Source organism: Eleginops maclovinus, chromosome 3, assembly GCF_036324505.1.
Source record: "Eleginops maclovinus isolate JMC-PN-2008 ecotype Puerto Natales chromosome 3, JC_Emac_rtc_rv5, whole genome shotgun sequence".
NCBI classification, from domain to species: domain Eukaryota; kingdom Metazoa; phylum Chordata; class Actinopteri; order Perciformes; family Eleginopidae; genus Eleginops; species Eleginops maclovinus.
The window spans coordinates 8,858,456-8,879,813 of NC_086351.1; the positions used below are offsets into that span (position 1 = coordinate 8,858,456).

The 21,358-nt window shown below is 41.6% G+C and overlaps 1 protein-coding gene across 2 annotated transcripts in view; it reads left to right on the forward strand.

Moving 5' to 3' along the window:
• Positions 1 to 218: 218 nt before the first annotated feature.
• LOC134862345 (ubiquitin-conjugating enzyme E2 E2) overlaps positions 219 to 21,358 on the forward strand; it is a 36,040-nt gene continuing 14,900 nt past the window's right edge. Inside the window, exons 1-3 of one of the 2 annotated variants that reach the window (XM_063880215.1) lie at positions 219 to 317; positions 15,573 to 15,756; positions 16,750 to 16,800. In XM_063880215.1, the coding sequence (XP_063736285.1) occupies positions 15,581 to 15,756; positions 16,750 to 16,800 (227 nt within the window). In that variant the 5' untranslated portion in view covers positions 219 to 317; positions 15,573 to 15,580. Of the gene's footprint in view, positions 318 to 13,996; positions 14,178 to 15,572; positions 15,757 to 16,749; positions 16,801 to 21,358 lie in introns of those variants that run through there. The other variant, XM_063880214.1, reaches the window with a different exon arrangement.

A 21,358-nucleotide genomic window follows, 5' to 3' on the forward strand; every position in this document is an offset into this window, starting at 1 on the left:
AGAGCGGGTGGCGCCCTCCTGCTTTTTCCTGTTGTCGCTGTAAATACGATGAGCTAGCATTAACTCGCCCTGTAGAATAAGGAACGCTAACAAGATGGCGACGGTGACGTCATATGAGGACCCGCCCCCGACGACGTCAACCAATAGAAGTCCGGAAAACCCCATGTGACGGCAAGCGGCCAACAGGATCCAGCCCCCGCTACTAACCAATGAGAGGACGACACCCCAGCTCGTCTTATCCCTTACCGGAAAGGGATAATACCATAAAGTGTGTTTGTATTGTAAATTCGATCTCTTTTGTTCCGGACGGCCACACAGTAAGTACTAATAAGTTCCACTCTTTCAGTGGCCTGTGGAGGCCAGTTTCGGGCTATTGGGCCACAGCTGTGAAACTTACAGTTCCTACACTAGCTTAAGATGCATCAATTCCAGCGTAGCTTCGTGGGTGGCTAGCATGTCAGAATTGTCCACCACATCACACCATATATTGTCTATCTCCGCTTTTACGGTGCCGATACCTTCAGTTAGTGTCACCAAGTCAGCTTGGATTGCACCTAATTTTCCCTCCGTTTCCTTTCCCATCTGTTGAGGTTGGTCGAAATGCGAGTCGAAGTAGCTTCGTTGCTTCTCCAGTACCGCGTCGGCTAACGCATCCATGTCAGACTTTCCCCTCGTTTCGGAACCACTATTAGACGACGACTTTTTGCTCGATTTAGACATTGCCTTCAATCAAATACTCACATTGGCTAAACAATTTTAAAAGTAAATTGTCTCAACGGTATAAATTAACAAAATTAGCGACACTGGTTTAAACCGGTTCAACCTATGCTGCCATCTTGTCCAGATGATCACGTTACTCCCCTTGGCGTACTTTTCTTATAGTCAGTGAGTTGCTGTGAAGTGCAAGGAAGCGTAGCAAGCCACAGACAAAGGAAGTGACAAAGGACACAGCAAACTAGCAAAAATGGATTTAAACAAACCAGTATTTATTCCAAAATAGATATCAAATACACAAAGTAATGTCCGCAATCTGCTACATTTGGTTACAAGCAAACTTCCCAGATAAGCTTTAACACTGAATTTGAAATGGCATTCAAAATACTAATGCAGGTGTTTGATAAAGTAAGAGCAGACCTCTTTCCCTCTTGCTGAAGATATATCTGCATGAATGTGATATAGAGCAGGGGTTCTTAACCTTTTTGACCTTGAGGCCCAATTTTCATAGTACAAAGTGGCCCGGGGCCCATTAAATATTTACACTGTATAGGTTTAATTGACCTCACTCACGGTTTGATTTGTATTCAATAATAAACCAAATCCACTTACAGTTTAACAAGCAAAAACCTTGTCAAATAAAATGACATGATAAAATGGGATCATCACAAATACTTTTATTAGACATGTGTATGTAAACCTGCACACACATCAAGCCACTGAACAGGCTGATATTCCCTGGCACAAATCAAGGCGGGACAAGAACATTTTTTAAAGGATCAAGTCAGGCTTTTTAATTAAAAAAGGACCCATATTTAGATTTGACTTATAATTTAAAAAGTACATATATATATATATATATATATATATATCTCAATCAGTAAAAAGGTGACCAAAAAAATACATTCAAATAATATGAATATTTTTTTTAATGAAATAAACTGTAAATAAAATTGAAATAAAGTGCAAATGAAACTATACCCTTATAATCTGCAAAGTCATTTGACAATTGCGTCAGCAGTCATGCAGAACCAGAAGAATCTTTATATCTGACAAATCAACAATAACAACAATAAACAACAGTAATACAACTCCCTTTTTATCTTCACCTCTTAATGAGATATTTGGGCCTGCCTCTGAGACATAATCAGATCCAGTCTGGGTGGAATGGAGGAAAGGCTCACTCTCAGAGTAGCCTCCAGCATTGCTCTGAGTCTGTTTCGGGCTTTGGTCTTGGTTGTGGCCACAATGGAGAATCCTGATTCACACAGGTATGTAGTCGTGAATGGGAGAAGGACTTTCACGGCCCTCAGTGCAAGACATGGGTACTCCTTTGAGACAGCAATCCAGAAGGAGCCATGGTCCAGTTTGCCCCACTGCAACTTTAAAGTGCTGTCAGTGGAAACTTCCAGAAGCTGGGATTCCAGATGTGAGGGCAAAGCAACATCATTTTTAGTGGGATCCACTGAAAATGGGTCCAAAATCCACATGTTTCCCTCTATGGGATCCTCAGGAAAGTAGTTGTGAGTTGTGTGAGAGGTGCTGAGAGACTGAGTCACTGATATTCACCTGAGGGGAGTTTTCCAAAATGTCAGACAAAAGTGGAAACCTGTCCATCCTCTTTTCCTGGGCCCTCCTCAATTTCCCTCGGGATAAATGAAGCTTCTTGAATCTTGAATCTTGAATCTCTTGGTCCACAAAGCAAGTTTCCTCTTGAAAGCTTGAACTTTGTCTGCAACAAAAAATATGTTGCTGTTTCTTCCTTGAAGTGAGATGTTCAGTTGGTTCAGCAGTGAACAAATGTCAGAGGTAGGCAAGTTTTGCTGTGAACATTGTGTTGGCATAGTACTGTGCAAGATGATTGTTTTTTTCAGTGAGAAAAGAGAAGACCTCATTCCTCAGTTCAAACAAACGCTTGAGGACTAGTCCTCTTGAAAGCCATCTCACTTCACTGTGATACAGCAGCTGGATGTGATCTGCTTCTATGTCCTTGCAAAGCTTAGCAAAACATCTGGAGTTTGCAGCATTGTTTTTAATAAAGTTTATGGTTTTCGCACTTACATCCATCACCTGGTGGAAATCTGGTTACATCTTTTTTGCTGCAAGGCTTTCACAGTGGAGAAAAGAGTGTGTCCATTTAGCTTCTGGTGCACAATCGAGTATCTGTCTGATGACACCCTGATGCCTGCCAGTCATTGATGCTGCACCGTCACTGCACACCCCGACACAGTTCTGCCAGTCCAGGTCGTTCTCAGTGAAGTAGTTATCCATGCAGCGGAAACATTCCTGAGCCGTGGTACGTGTTGGTAGCTCTCCACAAAACAGTATGTCTTCGTGCAAACTACTGTCCCAGCGATAGCAAACAAAAACCAGCAGCAGTGCAGCATTTGTGACATCCGTGGACTCGTCTAGTTGTAAAGAGAAAAACTGGCTACTTCTTATTTTTTCAAGAAGTTGATGCTGTATGTTTGAGGCCATGTCCGCGATACGGTGACTCAGTGTCGTTTGACAGTGGGATGGTCAGCAGCTTCGTTGCAGCGGCCTCTCCGATCATCTCACGGCAGAACCAACTCCTCCGTTATGGTGAACGCCTTCTTGCTCTGTGCCACACGTCTGGCTACGAGGTAGCTGGCTTTCAGTGCACATTTGGAGCTGCCAGTCAGTGACACGACCAACCTTTTCTGCAGCCCATTTTCTTTTCTTTTGAGAAATTCCACAGACTTTACCACGAGCGTCGGGTGCTTGGTCTGTAGATGCCGCGGTAGTTTTGAGGGCTTTAGTGCCTCATTTGACAGTGTTAACCCACACTCCACACACTGGGCTCTCGGCACTGCCTCGGTACCTCCGGGGGGTCGGCACGATGTTCGTCATTTTTCCGTTTTAAAAACTTCTCCATAAGTTTATATATCTATAAAATATATATATTTTATATACATCGCTATATATCTAGGGTAGAGAAGAAGACAGTCTTCTTCTCTGTCTATTGCAGCTTGTTAAACAACTGACTGATGCATTACCGCCACCACGTGGTCGAAAGCTGCATTGTAACTGAGCTTCTCATGGATAACATATCTCTGGTGTCTTCAGTTGATAACCTATGCAGATACCCACAGGTGCAAAACTGAACGTTTTTTCCGGCCCTCTAGGTGGCGCTGGCGGCCCAAGTTTGGGCCGCGGCCCTATGGTTAAGAAGCACTGATATAGAGGATTCCTCAGTAGATGACTGGACATAACTATGAGTTGAGTCACATTTTGGGACTGACTGTTGAGAGAACAGGCTTCAGAGAAGCAGAGTTTGTCAAGGAAGCAGTGAAATGACAGCTGAAAGCAGTAAAGAGCAGTTGGACAGTGACCGTAATGGTTAAATCAGATGAGTTAGAAAAGGGGGAACACCAAAAGCCAACGTGGGATGACGGCACAGGAAATGTGCATAACTATTTTAAGAGCATGCATATGAAAAGTATTTTTTGGATGAACTCGTTTGAAGTCCTTTTAGACGAATATGAGACTAAATTGTAGTGACGTGAGACAGCAGATGTTTTTGCTGGACTGGGACATGGAGGACAGAGTTGCTGGTTTGAATCCAACACGCAGCTGTTCCAGCAGAGATACTGCCCACAATTGTTGAGGAACTCCAAGTTGTGGATGAGCGTTTAGCACTTGAAATAAAAATCAGGTTACATATGAAAAAATAGAATTCATACTCCATAAACCTTTTCCCTGGATGCATAAAGGTGAAGAAACACAGAAAACACATCATTTACTTTGCTTACAGAGTAACAGCAAAGAAGAATGTGTCTAAGTTGCAATAATGGCAACACAAAGCCCTTAATTCCAATAAAGGAGCTGTTTTATCATTTTGCACTGCAACAAAGTCTTTAGCTGTGACTCAGAGCCCGTTGGAAAGTATCCAGCTCCACTTGAAAAGTGAGTCTCACATGATCAGCCCTGAAATAGAACAAGACAGCCATAAAGTGCACTGCTGCACCCTCGGATGAGGTTGAAAAAGTCTCCAGGTTTGACGATTTGATTTTAAAGTGACTAATCCACATTTATGTCCATTCTGGGACCAGAAATGTCAGAACTAGGGATGAAAAGTGGAGTTGCTTGTGAAAGTCAGAATAGACTTTACGTTTGGCCATTACCTGAGAAGTGTAACCTGTCTTCTCTCCCAGCCAAAATCCACTTTCATACCCATGTGTAGCTGAGTTTAAGGACTCACCGCTATCAAAGAAAAGCTATAAATGTCTCTCGAAGACCAAATGCCTTTTCTTTGACATTTCAGGAGGGAGATTACACCTGGTAAAACAATTGAAAGCCTTAAAGGATCATTGAGTATCAAACGATTCTGGGCTGAGAGTTCATTTTTCCATGCTTTAGGGTCTATGAGAGAATCCTTTAAACTGCCCGTCCATCCCATGATGCCGTCTTACTTTGAATAAAGATGTGATGGGTTTGAGTGACCTTGGCATGCTGGGGTTTGTCTCGTCACAGAGAGGCAGACCCGTCCTAACCAATGACTCCCAGACTCAAGTACGTCCATCCTTGAGTGGGAGAGGGAAAACAAGACCCCAGAAAGCCCCCCCACACACACACACACATCCATCCATCTTCTACATCTGACATACATTCTTAAGTCCGATTATTTGGCATTAAGATGAAAGCAGGACCATCATTACCACAGAGAAGTAAACATGCCAAAGGAAACATGAGAACAGAATGTCTGCTGATTAGCACAGGAGGTCTCACAGCCCCATCTTGTGTTCAAAGGCAGGAAGTGAAACATATGCATATACACACACACACACACACACACACATCAGCGTGGAAAGAAGGGTAGAGTAATATTTTCCAAACTGAGTCAGAGAACCTGAGCACAGCAATAACGCAGATTTGTTTTTCACGAGGCAGTAATGCAGACTTACACACATAAACAAAAACACACACTTGCTCACATGCACACAGATACAGTCTGTAGCAGATGCCTCTGATTAAGTATCATGCAATTTGGCTTTCGGGGCAAAATATGTCATCATTCATGGCTTTGCACAATATTGAAATTGAATTGAAAGCTAGGGAGTGAAAGTAATTAGCATGGCTTATTGTTACTCTGCGTCACAGTTGCGCCTGTCATGCAACCAACACTTTGATTTGTCGAGGAATGGTATTGATTGGTGGGCCACTACTTCAGTCTTATACGAATAAATAACAATTATTGAATGGATTTAAATAAAGTACAGGCATTGGTGTTCAACAGAGGATAATGACATGTTCATTTATCCACTACTTTTGACAAAATACATAAATATTTTACATTCCCACCGACTCTGCTGTGTGTATAGGGCTAGTGAATAGACCTTCTCTCACAGTGAATCAGTATGGTGAACATTGTCAATATTACCTGCTAAACATAACCAATTAAGTATTTCACTCCTTTGTGTTTGCCCTGCGCCCTATAGACTCTTATAATACGGTTCAAAATCATTTTTACACTTGCAGCTCCAACCAACACTGAACACAGTAACACCACTTAAGGCAATTTATAGACTGCACACAGCTTCCTCTGGAGCAACAAAAGGCCTTACAGTTGTTGTTTTTTTGACACAGGCAGTTTTACTCTTCAATACCATCAAGAAAATACTTTGAAGTGTGAAATTGATGGATTTTCCCCTTAAGGATCGTCACTGGGATCATGTGAGTTTGCTGACATTAGCATTTACTGTCCAACCTCACAGAGGCTTTAGTCTGTTTTTCTTCTGCATGCTCCTGAAGCAGATCCTATCCTCCGTTTGTAAATGTGCCACTAAACAATAAACAGTTAGGTTTACAGATCACTGCCTGAAAATCTGATTGCATGCTGCCGTGCAGGACAAAAGATGAGATCATGGTGAATCAGCAGGACAGAAGAAGAGATGAATTGTGCTCTTGGCATGAAACCCATTACAGTCAGCCAGCTGACATTGAACATATTTACTTCTTTATGAATAGTGAGCGTGTTTTGAAAGTTTACCGAGCTATATTTAGTTTCTCCACTGATTTGACTCTGCCTGCCAGCATAAAACAACTTGAGCTCAGAGGAGATTGGGAAATGATGGTATTTATTTTTCCCCCTCCCAGGGGAAGTTAAGACTGGGTGGTCCTAAGATTTAAACGTTCTTTGTATGTACAACCGTGGAACAGTAAGAGCCTGATTTGAGCCTGTTTCTAAGTTGTACTTCTAAGTGAGTCATCCTGGCACCAAGAAGAGTTCCTCTTATCTTGAATTACATGCTTTTTTCTTCTCATTCTTGGCTTAATATCAGCACAACAAAAGTCAATTGCACATGAATTGATCATTCATGCACATTATTACAGATGGATTTCATTCTCTGTGCTTCTCCCTTCCACCCCCGTCTCATTGCCTTCAACATCTGTGTCAAATCTAAAGAATACAATGTCACCCCACTCTAGCATACTTAACGCTTATCCATCCAATCTGCAGACAGGATCATAACAAGGATCTGCCACGGGACTCACAGCCCTATTGCTTCTGGATTGGAGCAGGGGTGACCAGGGAGGGGGCTTTGCGAACATGGAGGGCCAGGTTTTGGATTGTTCTAGGGGTTAAACTTTATCCACAGGATTTCCATCACAAAAGCCTCCTCAGAAGAGAGCAGACGTGACCTTGGGGCCTGCCAGGGACAAACTGAGGAAGTGAATTCGCTGAAGCGTCCCCCATTCACGTGTAGGCCTTATAGGTCGCTGTCTATCACACCGAGTACCGACCCTCACCCCACCTCCTCCTCCTCTCACACTGGCCAGAGTCCCTTTATCATGCTGATCTAATGACTGTGGAGGGTAATCCAAAAGACCTTCATTAGAATGAGGGTGGCGTGTTACACACTCAGCCAGATCTGAACTGACACTGGGCGCTATACCTGCCAGCTTGGGTGAGATTCAAAGGCAGCAGTAGTAGCAGAACCTTTTCTTCTTTTCTATAATTTATCAATTTATTTATTTTGAACCCACATTTGTAAATTACCTCTTCCATGAAACACCTCCAGATGTACAAAGAGCAGTCAATACAATGCCCACACAGACCGAGAGCAGCAATGTCACAGGAAATGCACACCACTCAAAGATAACGTCTTGCTACTTTGCAGAAGATTACTCATTCCGATAAATGTGTAATAATAGAGAAGATATCTGCTGGGTTTGTATAAATATGTGATTCATTTTAAGATAGCAACTGAATGCCTTTATGTCAAAAAACATTGTATTTATTGATGCTCTGCTAACTGAGTGAGAGTGTGACGAGACGTAATTTTCAAGAATGAAAAAGAGAGCTTGATAGAGACATTTAATTGCTTTCACACAGCTGGCATTTGGTCATTGCTTGAAGTGTCTATGATTATTAGATTGTAGATATTGGAATAATATAACACATCGTCTGAAGGGTGTAGGGGAAAGGGGGTTTCCAGACGCTGTTTGATGATCCAACAAGCACTTTGTTTGAAGCACACTGATCTTTTCACGCAATGATTGTACAACTGAATGCAACAGTGATGAGACTGTTTCTGCAGTTAACTCTCTACAGAGACATGCAGAGGACACAGGGTTATTTAAGAGAGCGGTGCAGTCTGTCTGAAGCTATGATGATCATTTGGAATAGGTATTGACACAGATTACATCTTGCACAATTTAGTTTGAATTACATTTTGGTCAATCAGTCCACCCCTTTGGTATCTGAAATACATGAATACAGCATTAATATGCCAACTGTTGGATGGATTGCACAGGATAAACCCTATATTTTTGGTGCTCATCTTACATTTTCTCTAGCACTACTAAAATATTTACTTGATTTGTAACATCTAGCGGATGGATTGGTACACAATTGTTTACAGGCATTCTTGTTCCCTAGACGATGTACCCTAATAACTTTGGTGATCTCTGGACCTTTCCTGATGTGCCAACATGAGGTAGATATTTTAGCTTTTCATTAAAATAACAACTACCAGTGGATGGATTGCCTCGGCATTTTGTTCAGGCATATATGTTCCCCAGAGGATGTACTATAATAACTTGTGTGGAAAGCCACGTAACAAATATTCAGTCTATTCAATACTTTGGTTCAGATGTATTGCATTTTTGAGCATTAGAGCTGGTGGCATCAGAGTTGGTAGCATTGCTGTAGACTCCTCGACTTGTTTAATTAAAAGTGAAAGCATTGCACTTCATAACTCCTTTGCATTTATTTCCAACTCGTGTTGTGCAGAAAATGATTCCTCGCACTGTAAGAATAATTTTTAATTCCAGTCTAGAGCCCAAGCTTTCCCAGAATACCAAATCAGTGAGTCTGAATTACAGGGAAATGTGCGTATGATGATGCAGTGGACATCTAAAAGATTCAATGTAATGCAATTCTGCAGGCCTAAAAATAACAGTGTAATACAGCATCATTAAAGGGTAAGAACACATGAATGCAGAGTGTGCATAATATTAAAAGTGATGTTTCTTACAGGAGATCATTTTAAATGTTAATTATATTTGTAGAAACAGTTATGGGGAAATAATGTAACATTTATTTTCTGGCGTTTCTCAGCCTCTGATAAATGTCTTTGTAATGTTCAATTAGCAAAAACTGGGAATAAAAGACGATCTGGCTCTGCTGGATTATCAGTGAAGTGAGTAACTGCCCCCAGGCTCCAGACCCCAAAGGCCCCCTATTCATTGCGTGCCACTTGATTTTGATGAATTGCCAATCTGTTTGGGAATGTGTTCTACCAAATTATAGTATCAACTCAAATAGGTCACAAAACGGATTCTGCATTATTACTTGTATTTCTACCTTTTACGAAATATTCATGCTTTGCATTCCTAGTTGAATTTGTGTTTAACCAAATTATCACATTGGGGGTTGGTGGGGGCTCACAGCGAATGTTTCCCTCATTGTTTCCCTTGTGAGCCTTGTTTATGGGTCAAACAAGATGAGTCAAACTCGTGATCCAGGGAGGGATCGGAGTTTAGCAAAATGAAAAGCTGAATTTTTTCTTATCACAATTCTAGAGAAAAACATGGTATCTCTCCAAAGGGTGTGTTCTTCATGGTAATTTAACACCTCCACAGACGCCACTCGTTTGAATAAATGTAACTGTGCTTGATTAAGAGGTCTGTAATGACACACAGCCAGTGGCGGCTGGTGAACATTTTTTTTGGGGGGGCGCAGTTGGGCGGCACGGTTTAAATAGCACTTTTTTAGAGGTTTAGCTTAAGACGGTTAGGTGGCTGCGGCCACATTCGTGCTTCTTACATTTTTGTGTGAAGTGCTTTAGATCCTTCATCCCGGTTGTAGTCCAAAGTGTTTCAGTCCCAGGACTTTGAAATAACAGACAAGGGAAACAAAAAAAGGCATTGCTCACTGTACAACCAGCTAACCAATTCCGCTTAGCATACAAGTTTGAGGAGAAAGTCCGAGTGAAGGTTCTCCCGCGATCAGTGGTCGTCTGTTGAATGTTTAAATCCGGACGCTCGGGTCCCAAGTCTTTCAATTTCTTCTTTTCGACATCTGATAGTCGATGAAACGGTGTTTTAAGTAGAGCTTGCACGGAGTTCTCAGCCATCGATGTCGCCATATTCACTCAATCTAAGTTTCAGCTAGCTACGGTGCTGCTCTTTACGCTTGTGGTTAGGGAATGATAACGATGCTGATTCGCCGAAATAGTCCAATCGCGTATCTAAGAATGTCACATTGAACTAAGAAACAATGCCATTGGCTGTGGGCGCAAAGATTTGCGCCCGCAAAGATTTGCGCCCACAGATCTAAGTTTCATCCCCCAATGAAAAGCTATCCTTGCTAAAATGACTGAGAAAAGTATAAGCTCTCCTATAGACTCCCATGTTATCGGCGCCCACGGACGGTAGCCGACCTGCCTATTCTCAGAAAAGGCGAATGGCAATATATTATGTCCGGACACATTTTAGCGGTTCTTGACAGTGGTCTCCCATACACATTATACCCATAAACACGGTACATTTCTTATTTCAATTATGTTGTATATATAACGTTTTTTAACTCAAAAAGTCAGGGTGGGCGGCGCCCAAGCGCCCACTATTGACGCACCGCCACTGCACACAGCCCACTGTCAAGAAGTGATTTTGACCTGGTGAGCATCCACTCCAACTCCTTCAAACTTGTAAAGGACACTCGAGACTTTTCAACAAACCATTTTTTTTACTTTTCACTCTCTTTTGAACCAATTTACATTTTCTCTGCTGGCACCACAACATTTTCTTGTCTTAAAATCAGCTTGGCTTTTATTGACATAGAAAAGCAGTTTCTTATTATTATGGGATAGGCAGGGCATTACATTTTCTGCAATCAGTTTTTTTTGGCTTATTTGGTCTATAATACCTAACTCATTCAAATTCTCGTTCACTGTTTAAAAGTAAGTGAAATGTAAGGCCATGTTTACAGCATCATCCCAACCAATCTAGATCCTTAATATCATGTTGAATTTGACATCAAATGTAATACTCAACCTTCTGTTAAATAACATACATGATACCTTTTTTAGTCGGTACAAATACAAACATACCTTTTACAGCCTTTAAGTAACCCTTGTAAAAACCACACCCTCTTTCAGACCTTGTGGTAAATGTTCTGGTTATAAATTTCACAGTTATAATAAACATCCTCTGCCCAATAAAACTCTTATGTAAAAGAAATAGCACGCTTCTATCACACGCTGAGCTGTGTGTGTTTTTATTTATCCTCGAACACACAAGGAGGTGAGACTGCGAACCGTATTAGGTGATCGCTATTTATACATTTTTCCTTATTTGAGGAATTCTGCCTTAGAAATGCACATATGTAATTAACCGACATGTCACACAAGAGGGGTACGTTTCACATTGAGTGCTGGTTTGGAGCCATTTATTGAACAATATATTCTTCGTAGTTTACGACTGAGCTTCCCCTCAGGCGTTCCTACAGATCTCAGAGGATTGACTCTTGAGGAGGCAGAAGAAAAGAACAGAGCTTCCAGTAAGCCATTACCTCTGACTGCAGGGTTATTAATCCAGACAATAAAGGCTTTAGCTCTCAGCAACCCATGTTTTACATTTTACAGTGTGGGCTTTTAGAGAGAGTTAGAACTATTCAGCAGGAAAATGCTTTGTTCTGGTACAATTTGAGTCAGGTAACTTTATATCTTGTTAAACACTGACGGAAGAAGTATTCTGAATCCTTATTTAGGTAACAACAAGATAAGAGTAAACAAATTAACTAAATGACACTTATTTACTAAACGTACTGGAAGTGCTCTTATTCAGAAATAAAGTCTCCTTTTAAAGGGTTGTACTATATTATTTTAATCATTATATACATTGGATTATTATTATTTAACAATTTCACATCGTAGTCTATGAACTCTAATATGTGTATGTAAAAACATTTAGTGTAACTAACTAAAGCTTTTCAACAAATGTAGTGGAGTGACAAGTACACATATTGAAAAGCACACTCTGAATTAGGGGGGTAGGAGTTTGAATTAGCATGAAATGGAAATGTGTAGGTAAGTGACTCAGATGTGAACATATTTTTAACGCTTCAGTTCATTTCATAATGCTCTGTCAAACATGGCACAAACTATAACCTACATATTTCTTTAACACTTCTGTTTCAGCACAGATCAGGCCCTTGTAAGGAAGTTATAATCAGAGGCGGAAGTCGTATGGTTGCACTTATCTTGCTTTAGCTGTTTTGTATAAAAACGCTGAGGGCCATCAAATCCTGGTAAAAGGAAAACACAGCTTTTAGCCCCTCCACTGAGGACTACTCACATGTGAAACAATAATGTAAATCAGGTCAGCAGGGATGTAAAACATTGAACCATATGTGTTGTGCGAGATCAAATGAAACTAGAACGGTTCTATGGTCATTTCAATAGCTAGAAAGATACGATCAAAGATACTTACATGACAAAAAGTAAACAACATAAGAGTTCAAGCTCCGGGGAATATACTGTATTAGATTAATAGATGGAGATGGTAGATACACAAAACATGAAACTAAAGTGTTTATCGTCATCATTTTCCACTTTTCCACTACGCTGCATTGTGTTTCCAAACATATCTGCTGTTGAAAATCACTATTAACTTTAAGGAGACAAGTTTAGATTTTTCATTTTATTTGTGAGCATGTTTTAAATCAGCATTGTAACCCGTTCACAGAGTCAGATAAGATCATCCTTTACATGATGTCCTGAATATTCAGGGTCATATGCCTGAACTGATGTTATAATAGAACAAGTGTTTTAGTGCTCTGTGGGTGCTTTGCTGAGAGTTTGCACAGTTTTAAAGCGAGTGAAATTACATTAAATATTCCATGAAAGCGCTGCGCAAGCACAGTGCTGTTTGAACTTAAGAGAATTATTGAACAGTTGTTGAAAGTACTTAATTCATGCATTGACTTTTCCAATTAAGTATAAGAACTATTCTTAGGTTTGTGCACGTTAATCTTACCAGCTTCTAGGAAAATATTTAGTTTCAGTACTGCAGGCGTCTCCGGATGGTGTGGATTAATGGAGAGCAGTAAAAATATCACAAAACTCTGTAAATGTCAGCCACTGCTGATTTTCCTATATAATTAATTATAGTGTGTACAGAAGTTAGTCATATTGTAATATAGAGTTTCAGTTCCTCTTTTTAAGGGAATACACTCTCAACCATGTGTTCTGTGTTGTGCTGGCATAGCTAAGAATGAAAACCAAAACTATTTTCATAACATCATGAAAAAAAGGAGTTGTCACAAAAATGTCTCAACTCAAGCTGACTAACACCTTAGTTTTTCTAGAACTCACATTTCCTGCTGCCAACAGCATATGGCTCTCTTCAAAACCTAAACTGAAGTTTGCTGAATTATTTCATTGAATGTGAGTAGGTGGACTGTGGGCTCTGGATCATATTGTCAGACTTAAAAAAAAAAAAAATCACAAACTACCCTGCCGTATACAAAGTCATTAAATTGCAGGACTTTTACTTGTAAGAGAGTATTCCTACACACTGGTAGCCTACTACAAAATCTGAGTAGCATGCTTTTCCCACCTCTGCACATGGGTCCCATAGTTTTTGTCTACAACCATGAACAGAGGAGAAGTAAAGACATTTGAAAAACAATGTCAGTTTACATGTCACAGGATTTAACCACATCTTTGTCTGGATTCTTAACGAATTAACACCATGGTGTCGCGAGGGCTACTTCTCTCAATGCAGTGCACGTGCACGAGCAATGCACGCAAGCCGGGAGCGCGCATGGAGGCGGTCCGGGGCTGCCTCAGTTTTTCTGTAATCGCTTTTCTGCTGCTGCTACCTCCAGTTAAATAGCTAGGACACGGGAGCGAGCAGACGGCCGTGTGAGGATATACTTTTTAGGTACCTTGGGATTACCACGCGGAATTGCAGCATCGACGGCCAACCGCCAGGTAATATCGACACACACAATAAGCCGCCTCTCGTAACGTTAGATACGCCAAAAGTAAGTAAATGTCCCGTGAAAAGTGTCGTTTTTCCAGTGAAGAAGAAGGAGGAGGTGGAGGAAAAGAGGGGGGAGGTGGTGGATGTGTGGGACGAGCCTCCCTTTGTGCCGAGGCAGGGTCACTGCTCTCCAACGCACAATGTGGACACTCCAGAAACGGCGAGGATCCGCACATTTGGCCCTCCTGCTGACCGTCCTCCATCAGCCCCGCCGTCGGCTGTTTCGGACGAGTCTGGCAGAAACGCCTTCTTCTATGCGTCTTTTCATTGACTTTAAAACACCGAGGCCTGTTAAGCTGTTTTAAGAAAAATACCCCTCAGCGCTAATGTAACGCACCCTACTTTCCGCCTCCTCCCCCCGGCCTTGTAATGTCAGCCAGCTCCCAATAATGTTTATGATTGCTTTTGTAGGACGGCTCGGTTTCACACCCCCGGTCGACCCCTATTGTGTTTTTCCTCCCCAGAAATGTTGACTTAACCGGGTTTGACCGAACTATTTAAGTGTCAGACGATAATACACACACATTTTAACTTGTATATTTTTGTAGAGTATCATGTCTCCGCATCGACCCAGGCTATTGAACCGGGTACATGTTAGCGTTGATGTCCCTATCATTACCGTGAACGCCCCCCGGGGAAGGCGAGCTGTCCTCTACTTCATTACCTCGTTTTGATTCACTTAATATCACATAGCTTCTATCTGTCCGTTGTTATATTAAAATTCAACTATCGATAAATCTGTTTTACCCGCGTCTTTGTCGCCTGTAGAGGAGTGATGAAGTAATCCGTGCAATTTTCCTCTTCACGGATGGTCTCTTCATTTTTGTCCTCTGATCTGTCAGCGATAAGATGTTGTGACTTAATCATATAAAGAGCTATTATATCAATCCATTTGGCTGTATGACTGACCCAAAACCACAACAATTTCCACTATTTGTTTTTAAAAAATGGGGGGGATCATGACACAAAGGTCTGATTTATAAATCTAGACCAGTAAAACCACTCTCATAAAGCCTTCCAAACAATTAGCCTGTAATATATAATCCCCAATAGATCATTAGGTGAAAGGCTTATTATATTATTTTTTACAAGGGACCCATACATTTGTAATTCACAGCCCTGTAAGCTTTGACAAATGTCTTTTCATACGCTCACACTTTGCATATCCCTGCTCGGCTCATCCACGTCCAGCTGTACATTGATTAAATTAAACCCACCCTACTATAGATTCCCTCAAATCTACACTGTTTGCTGAGAAACTGACCAACAATTTGCCATTATCTCCTTTTAGTGGAAACTTGCTCTGCCATTCTCACAGGTTGTGGCTTGACATTACTTTCCAGGGCCCACGATGTCCAGCGAAGTACAGAGACCGGACGACAGCCCCAGCACCAGCGGGGGAAGCTCAGATATTGAACAAAGGGAATCGGTACCACCTGAACAGGAGCGACAGCAAGAACAGCCCAAAAAGAAGGAGACCAAGATCTCAAGCAAAACCGCTGCTAAACTTTCAACTAGTGCCAAGAGGTAAGAAAAGAAAACTGTCTCTGGAGAGCGGCATTTACACAGGGTTGTTTGTTAAACTAAAGGCCTCTCCCCATGTACCCTGAGGGTGTGAAGTTATATAAAACAACCATAGCCCCACAGGCATTGTCATTTCAAACAGCCATGCCATTCAGTGTGACACTAAACCCACAGAAAGGAGGTAACTCACACAGCTCGGCTCTGGAGTGTCATTGCTGTCATTCGAAAGAGATATTCCCATTCCAGCCTGTTTTGTTTGAATAGGTTTGCCTCGTGCTCTGTAGCACTCTGCTCCTTCCTACACTGCCAGCACCACCACCAACACTTTTCCTTCACCGGTCTTAGTACTAATACCCAAAAAAAACCCAGGCAAAATATTATGTAACCATTTGAGCAAAGGGTTGGCTGAGGCCACTGAGTCTTTTTATAACAGTGACCAATGTTGAGAACATCTCCCTTTTTGTAAATCTATGCTTCACTTAAAAGTAGATTCTGTGAGGGCCTTCTGTCAGACGAGGGGTTTCATGATAGAGAGGCTTCTCTGTTGTTTGAAGTACTATGTTTATATTAATGTGAGCTTAGCTGCAGCGTTTGCACTGGGCTGCTCTTCACAGTCTGAATCATAATTTTGCACGGTTATCTGAAATTCCAAAGCAGTCGCGTTCATCCCCATGTTTGATGTTTCTTTTAATTTTGTTTATGCACCACACTCTTATGACTTCACTGAGACAACACAAAAATATTAATGCTGGAATGATTGCTCTACCCAATTTGTTCTCTTCATATGAACAGCATATTTAGTAAATTACAACCGGCATTAATGATGTGCTCTGTATAGCATATTTTAGTGAAATGTTCAATTTTAAAGGCGACATCACAAGCTGGAAGTACTGACTCCTTGCTCTACAGAATTGTCCATTCCTTCAGCTTGTATTTTCCTCTGGAGATTCTGGAGCCCTATCAATATAGATTTTAACAATAACATTCTTCTTCCAGGATTCAGAAAGAGCTTGCAGAAATAACACTAGACCCACCTCCAAACTGCAGGTAAGAAGATGTTATCTTTTCAAAGCTTTTTCTCTAATGACTCATAAGCCTGTTCATACAAATGTTCACGCTATAATGGATGTAGACGGCAGAAATGTGCTTCTCTCAAGGCTTCCTGTCTCTTGAAAAGGAAAGGCCACGCTGCAATGCACTCGCTTTTGTCTCCATTCCCATAATGCTGTTGTTTGTGTTTTGTTTGAGATGGTAATCTCAGGTGAATTGGAGAGGCTGTAGCCTATACTGGCATTGTTGTTGCTGCATAATGCACGCTGCAACCTCTGTTGAAAGCGCATCCTTTTTAGATCGCAGTATTGTGGTTGCAATGAAATGTTGGAAAATTAGCATTAGTGTTACTTTAAAAGCTGTTTCGATTCTTGTGTGGTTCCCCCCTCGCTCTGCTGGGGATTTACCACAGACAATGGTTATTGTGTGCCTCTGCCGCTGCTCTCAGCCCTTTGAGGAAGAGATATGGTTGTGAGCGAGTGGCACACCACATGTGCATCACTCCCTCCTGACTTGACAAAGGGCATGCCTCTGGGATGTAGTGCTCAATCCTTTTTTTTATTAACTTAAAGAAGTGACACATTTATTGATTGTGATGCTGTTTATAAGGCACAGTAATTGCTCGACACCGCACTGCAAATTAAGAAAGAAAATGGAGGCCGTTCAGTGCAGACTGAGGACACTTGTGGGAGAAACTGATATTTTTCTGTTGGATTGGCTGTATCCGTTCATAGGCACTTGCTTAAAATGATTAAGGAAAATAGATTTGTATGACTCATCTGGCGATTTGGAATTACTTCACCCCAGACGGCCTTGTTTATTGCATGAATTAATCGCCCCTGCTGGGTCTCATCAGAGCCCCACCATCATTAACGATAAACATTGAGCTAACCTTTTCATTCTCGCTCACAGCCCGGTTTTGTTATTGGACTAGAGGCTAAAAGAGATGTTGTTTTCCTCGAGGACTCTCTAATCTATTTCAACCCCCCACCCATCCACCTCCCCCCCCATAAAACTAGGTTGGCTCACATGGAGGATTTAGCTGGAGGACACGAGTAAGTCATTTGAAAGTAAAATAATCGCTAGCGGAAATTTCACAGTCATCGTCTTAGTGGGGTACTAGTTGCCTGGGAAACAATTAAGCTTCTTCAAGATAATCCTTTTCCGAGTGTGTGTGTGTGTTCCCGTTCTGTACACTCCAAAATGATACTGAAATCTAATAATGTGTTTTCTCTGATGCACCCAAATAGATTATCCCTCTGTTAACAATGACAGGCAGAAGGAGGAGGGCGGGGGGGGTCAGCTGTATTCAACATAACATTTCTCATGCAGACGATCACAGCACCATTTACATTCTCGCATGAATGAGTGCGCGCAGTGGAGCTAGTGTCGTCATTTGTATGCCACGCGCTCCCCGCTGCCGGCCAGGTTACCCTGAAAGGTTATTCATTTCTCTCCCTGCGACAAAATGAAGTCACAGACTGTTGGTCCTCTTCAGGAGGCAGACAGAGAGTTGTGTTAAAGAGATTCACTTTGGCACATTCAACCAAACGCTGCGCTGGGGGCCCAGGCGTTGTATGTCATGTCATCTGTTTCTCGGCTGAGAAGCCCCTCTCGGTCCCTCGCCACTTTGTCCCGGTCCCAGAGAATATGCCGTCCTCATCACGTTCGTTAAAATCTCCTTCGTATCATGTACGCTTCAGTGTCGCCTTCAGGGGCCGTGTTTCTCTCAGCAAAATGGAGAGCCCTGCTTCATGCCTTTCAGTGTGCTGGGAGCCAGAATGTATCCTTTAACGCCTTTTAGAAGTGTTGAGGATCTAATTTAAGGAAACATCTGTGGCAGGAGGGTGCCTGTTTGATAAGACTAATAAAACGCCCACGTCTTTTCTTCTGGCATCTATCTGAGGTTACCGTGTTTACCCTCAGCTGTGTTTAATATCACCAACTGTTGTTACAATAACCTGTCTGTGTTGATAAACCACACACTCGCTGATGTTTCCCGTCTTTCTGTGGCTCTGAAGAGTTTGTAAAAATAATGTTGTTTTAGAAAGAATCACTTTCCATACAGTGTGACTGAAAACTGTCATACGTCTAATGCATTGTCACTACTTGAAAATCGCAGGCAAGTATTTCAATTCGTCTCCAAGCTTTATCTCACTCAAAGCATTGTGATAGCTCGCTTGTCACCTTGGCAGTTGTCATGCATCAAACGGGAACACATTGAAGCCCAAGAGGATTTGACATGGCAATTATTCTTACTGTCAAACACTTAAAGTATATTGTACAGGCAGCTTGTGCCTTCACATAAATTGATATAAATTAAGCAGGGTCCGAATGAACTCCCTGCCCTGCTGGTTGCACACATATTGTAATAACTTGGAATAAAAAGTGGATTAGATGTGCTAAAAGGGAAAAATGGCATGCTCATGATTTCCACTGTAGTCATTATGTGTTTTCAAGCTGTCCTATAAAAGCACGCAAGGTGTAAACCAAAACTGTTAATACTTGAAAAATGAACAAAATGGCGTTTTATGCTTTTTTTTACTTCCCTGTACATCTTAAATATAGTTATTTTACAGTTGACTGCAGAGTTTGAAGCGAGGTCCCAAATTTGCTTGATTCTTCATACAGTCAAAAGCCCAAGGCTATATGATCGTATAAATCCCAGAAAAGCAGAGAAACCTTACAAACTAAAAAGCTGGAAGCAATGAATGTTGAGCATGGATTAAAGGACTTAGAACAATTATGGAAAAAGTGAATAATGAGTTTGAGCTTAAGCTGTACTGGTTCAAATATCCTGCATGCCAAAGACCACTGGAAAAATTGAAGTGATTCTTTAACTATATTGCTTCATTCCCCATTCCAGTCTGAATAACATTGCATCTCCATGTCCGATATGCTCCTGTCATAAAAATACTCCTCTCTACGTCTCAGCTCATATTTCCACACTTCTCCTGCATATGCATCCCCACAAGAATTGTTTTAGCTGCCTTTGTGAGTGCTGTGCTGCGACTGTTGTGACTTGTAACTGCTCCTTCCTTGTAAGGTTGACCCACAGATGCCAACATTTCACGCAGAAATCCAAACAAAGACATTTTGACATCGATCATTTAACAATCACTTGTATTGTACCTTACAGCTCTGCACCGCTTTGCTGTTTGATGTGTTTATGTCCTCCTCTCAGATGGACAAACGGATACTTTCATTACATAACAAAGGAGGGATGGCAGAACAATGATCAACTGCCTAAAACATAATGGTACATGTCAGGTTTTGGTGTCGAGCCATCAGGATTCAAAGACTCATTTTTTTTTTTGTAAAGCTGCTATTGTTCAGTGACGTTCAGCAATCACAGCTGAATAATCCATTGCAGAAGTGGCAGGGATACCAATTTCTCATCTGACGCCCAAATACATTAAATGCAACGCAGCCACAACCCATGGCGCGCTTCGAGTAACAAGTTTACCCCTCTCCTCTGACAAGTTGTCATAAATCATTCTGGGAAATGTAAGAAACAAATGAAAGAAGATAAGGTTGGAAGTCATTTATAAAACCTAATCGCAGAAAGACTGCTTTGGACTTTACACACACAGAGAACGCTTTAACAGTTTAGGTCTTAACCCTAAAACTTAAATTAAAGAACCCCAATTATATGCCGAGTTTGTTTTACTTGCAGGTTTGGTTACACATTTTGACCAATAAACAAGTCTGTTTAGTCACCCCTTATCCCTTTCATCATGCCAAAGGGTTAGGTCAGAGAGGAACGTGTGTAATAAGAGGATAAACAGAGGTGTGTGTGTGTGTGTGTGTGTCCTTGTGCCATAAAGCAAGTGTTGTTAACAGAGCGCCAAAGATGCTCATGTTCAAGATACACTCAAAAGCCTTGTTGTTCTGGCAATGTTGAGACACTTAGCCCTCATATTTTGGTTTTGGACCAGTTAAAACATAGACACCACCTTCCAGACTCTTTCAATTTGGAGCATTGTTTCAGTACGTGGCGAAATGTTAAGCGTGACAGGCCTATTTATGGTTGCTAAGCTATAATTGGAACATCACTACTTAAGGGAGGGGTTGAGCAAACTGTCATTTTGTTCGTATTGTTTCCCTCTTGCATCAAGGTAACCTCAAATGCCATTCCTTCGTCAGTACAGCTGTAATTTAAGGCTCGTCTTTGGAATAAAAAGCCTTTAGGTCCCTACATTTTCCTTGCGTGATGTAAGGCTCCCATGACGCCCAAAGCAGAGCTGTCACTCCCTGATGACATCATGCATACTGCAGGGAACAGCCTTTCCCTGCGTCCTACGTTATCTGGCTTAAAGCCTTGACATGATGCATCTCCATCATCAGCAAGTCTCACCAAGAAATGAGGCGCTGTTCATCGCAGGTTCTGACCTCTAATCCTCTCCTCGCTGATGGGATCATCTTCGTGTCTGTGGTGGCTGCATATTAGTTTGTGCCATGCCCCTGGGGGATTATGTGCCAGTGACACACCCAGCATCATTTTTCACAGCGTTACCATTAAGCACAGCAGGGAGGGTTATCAATATTCATGAGG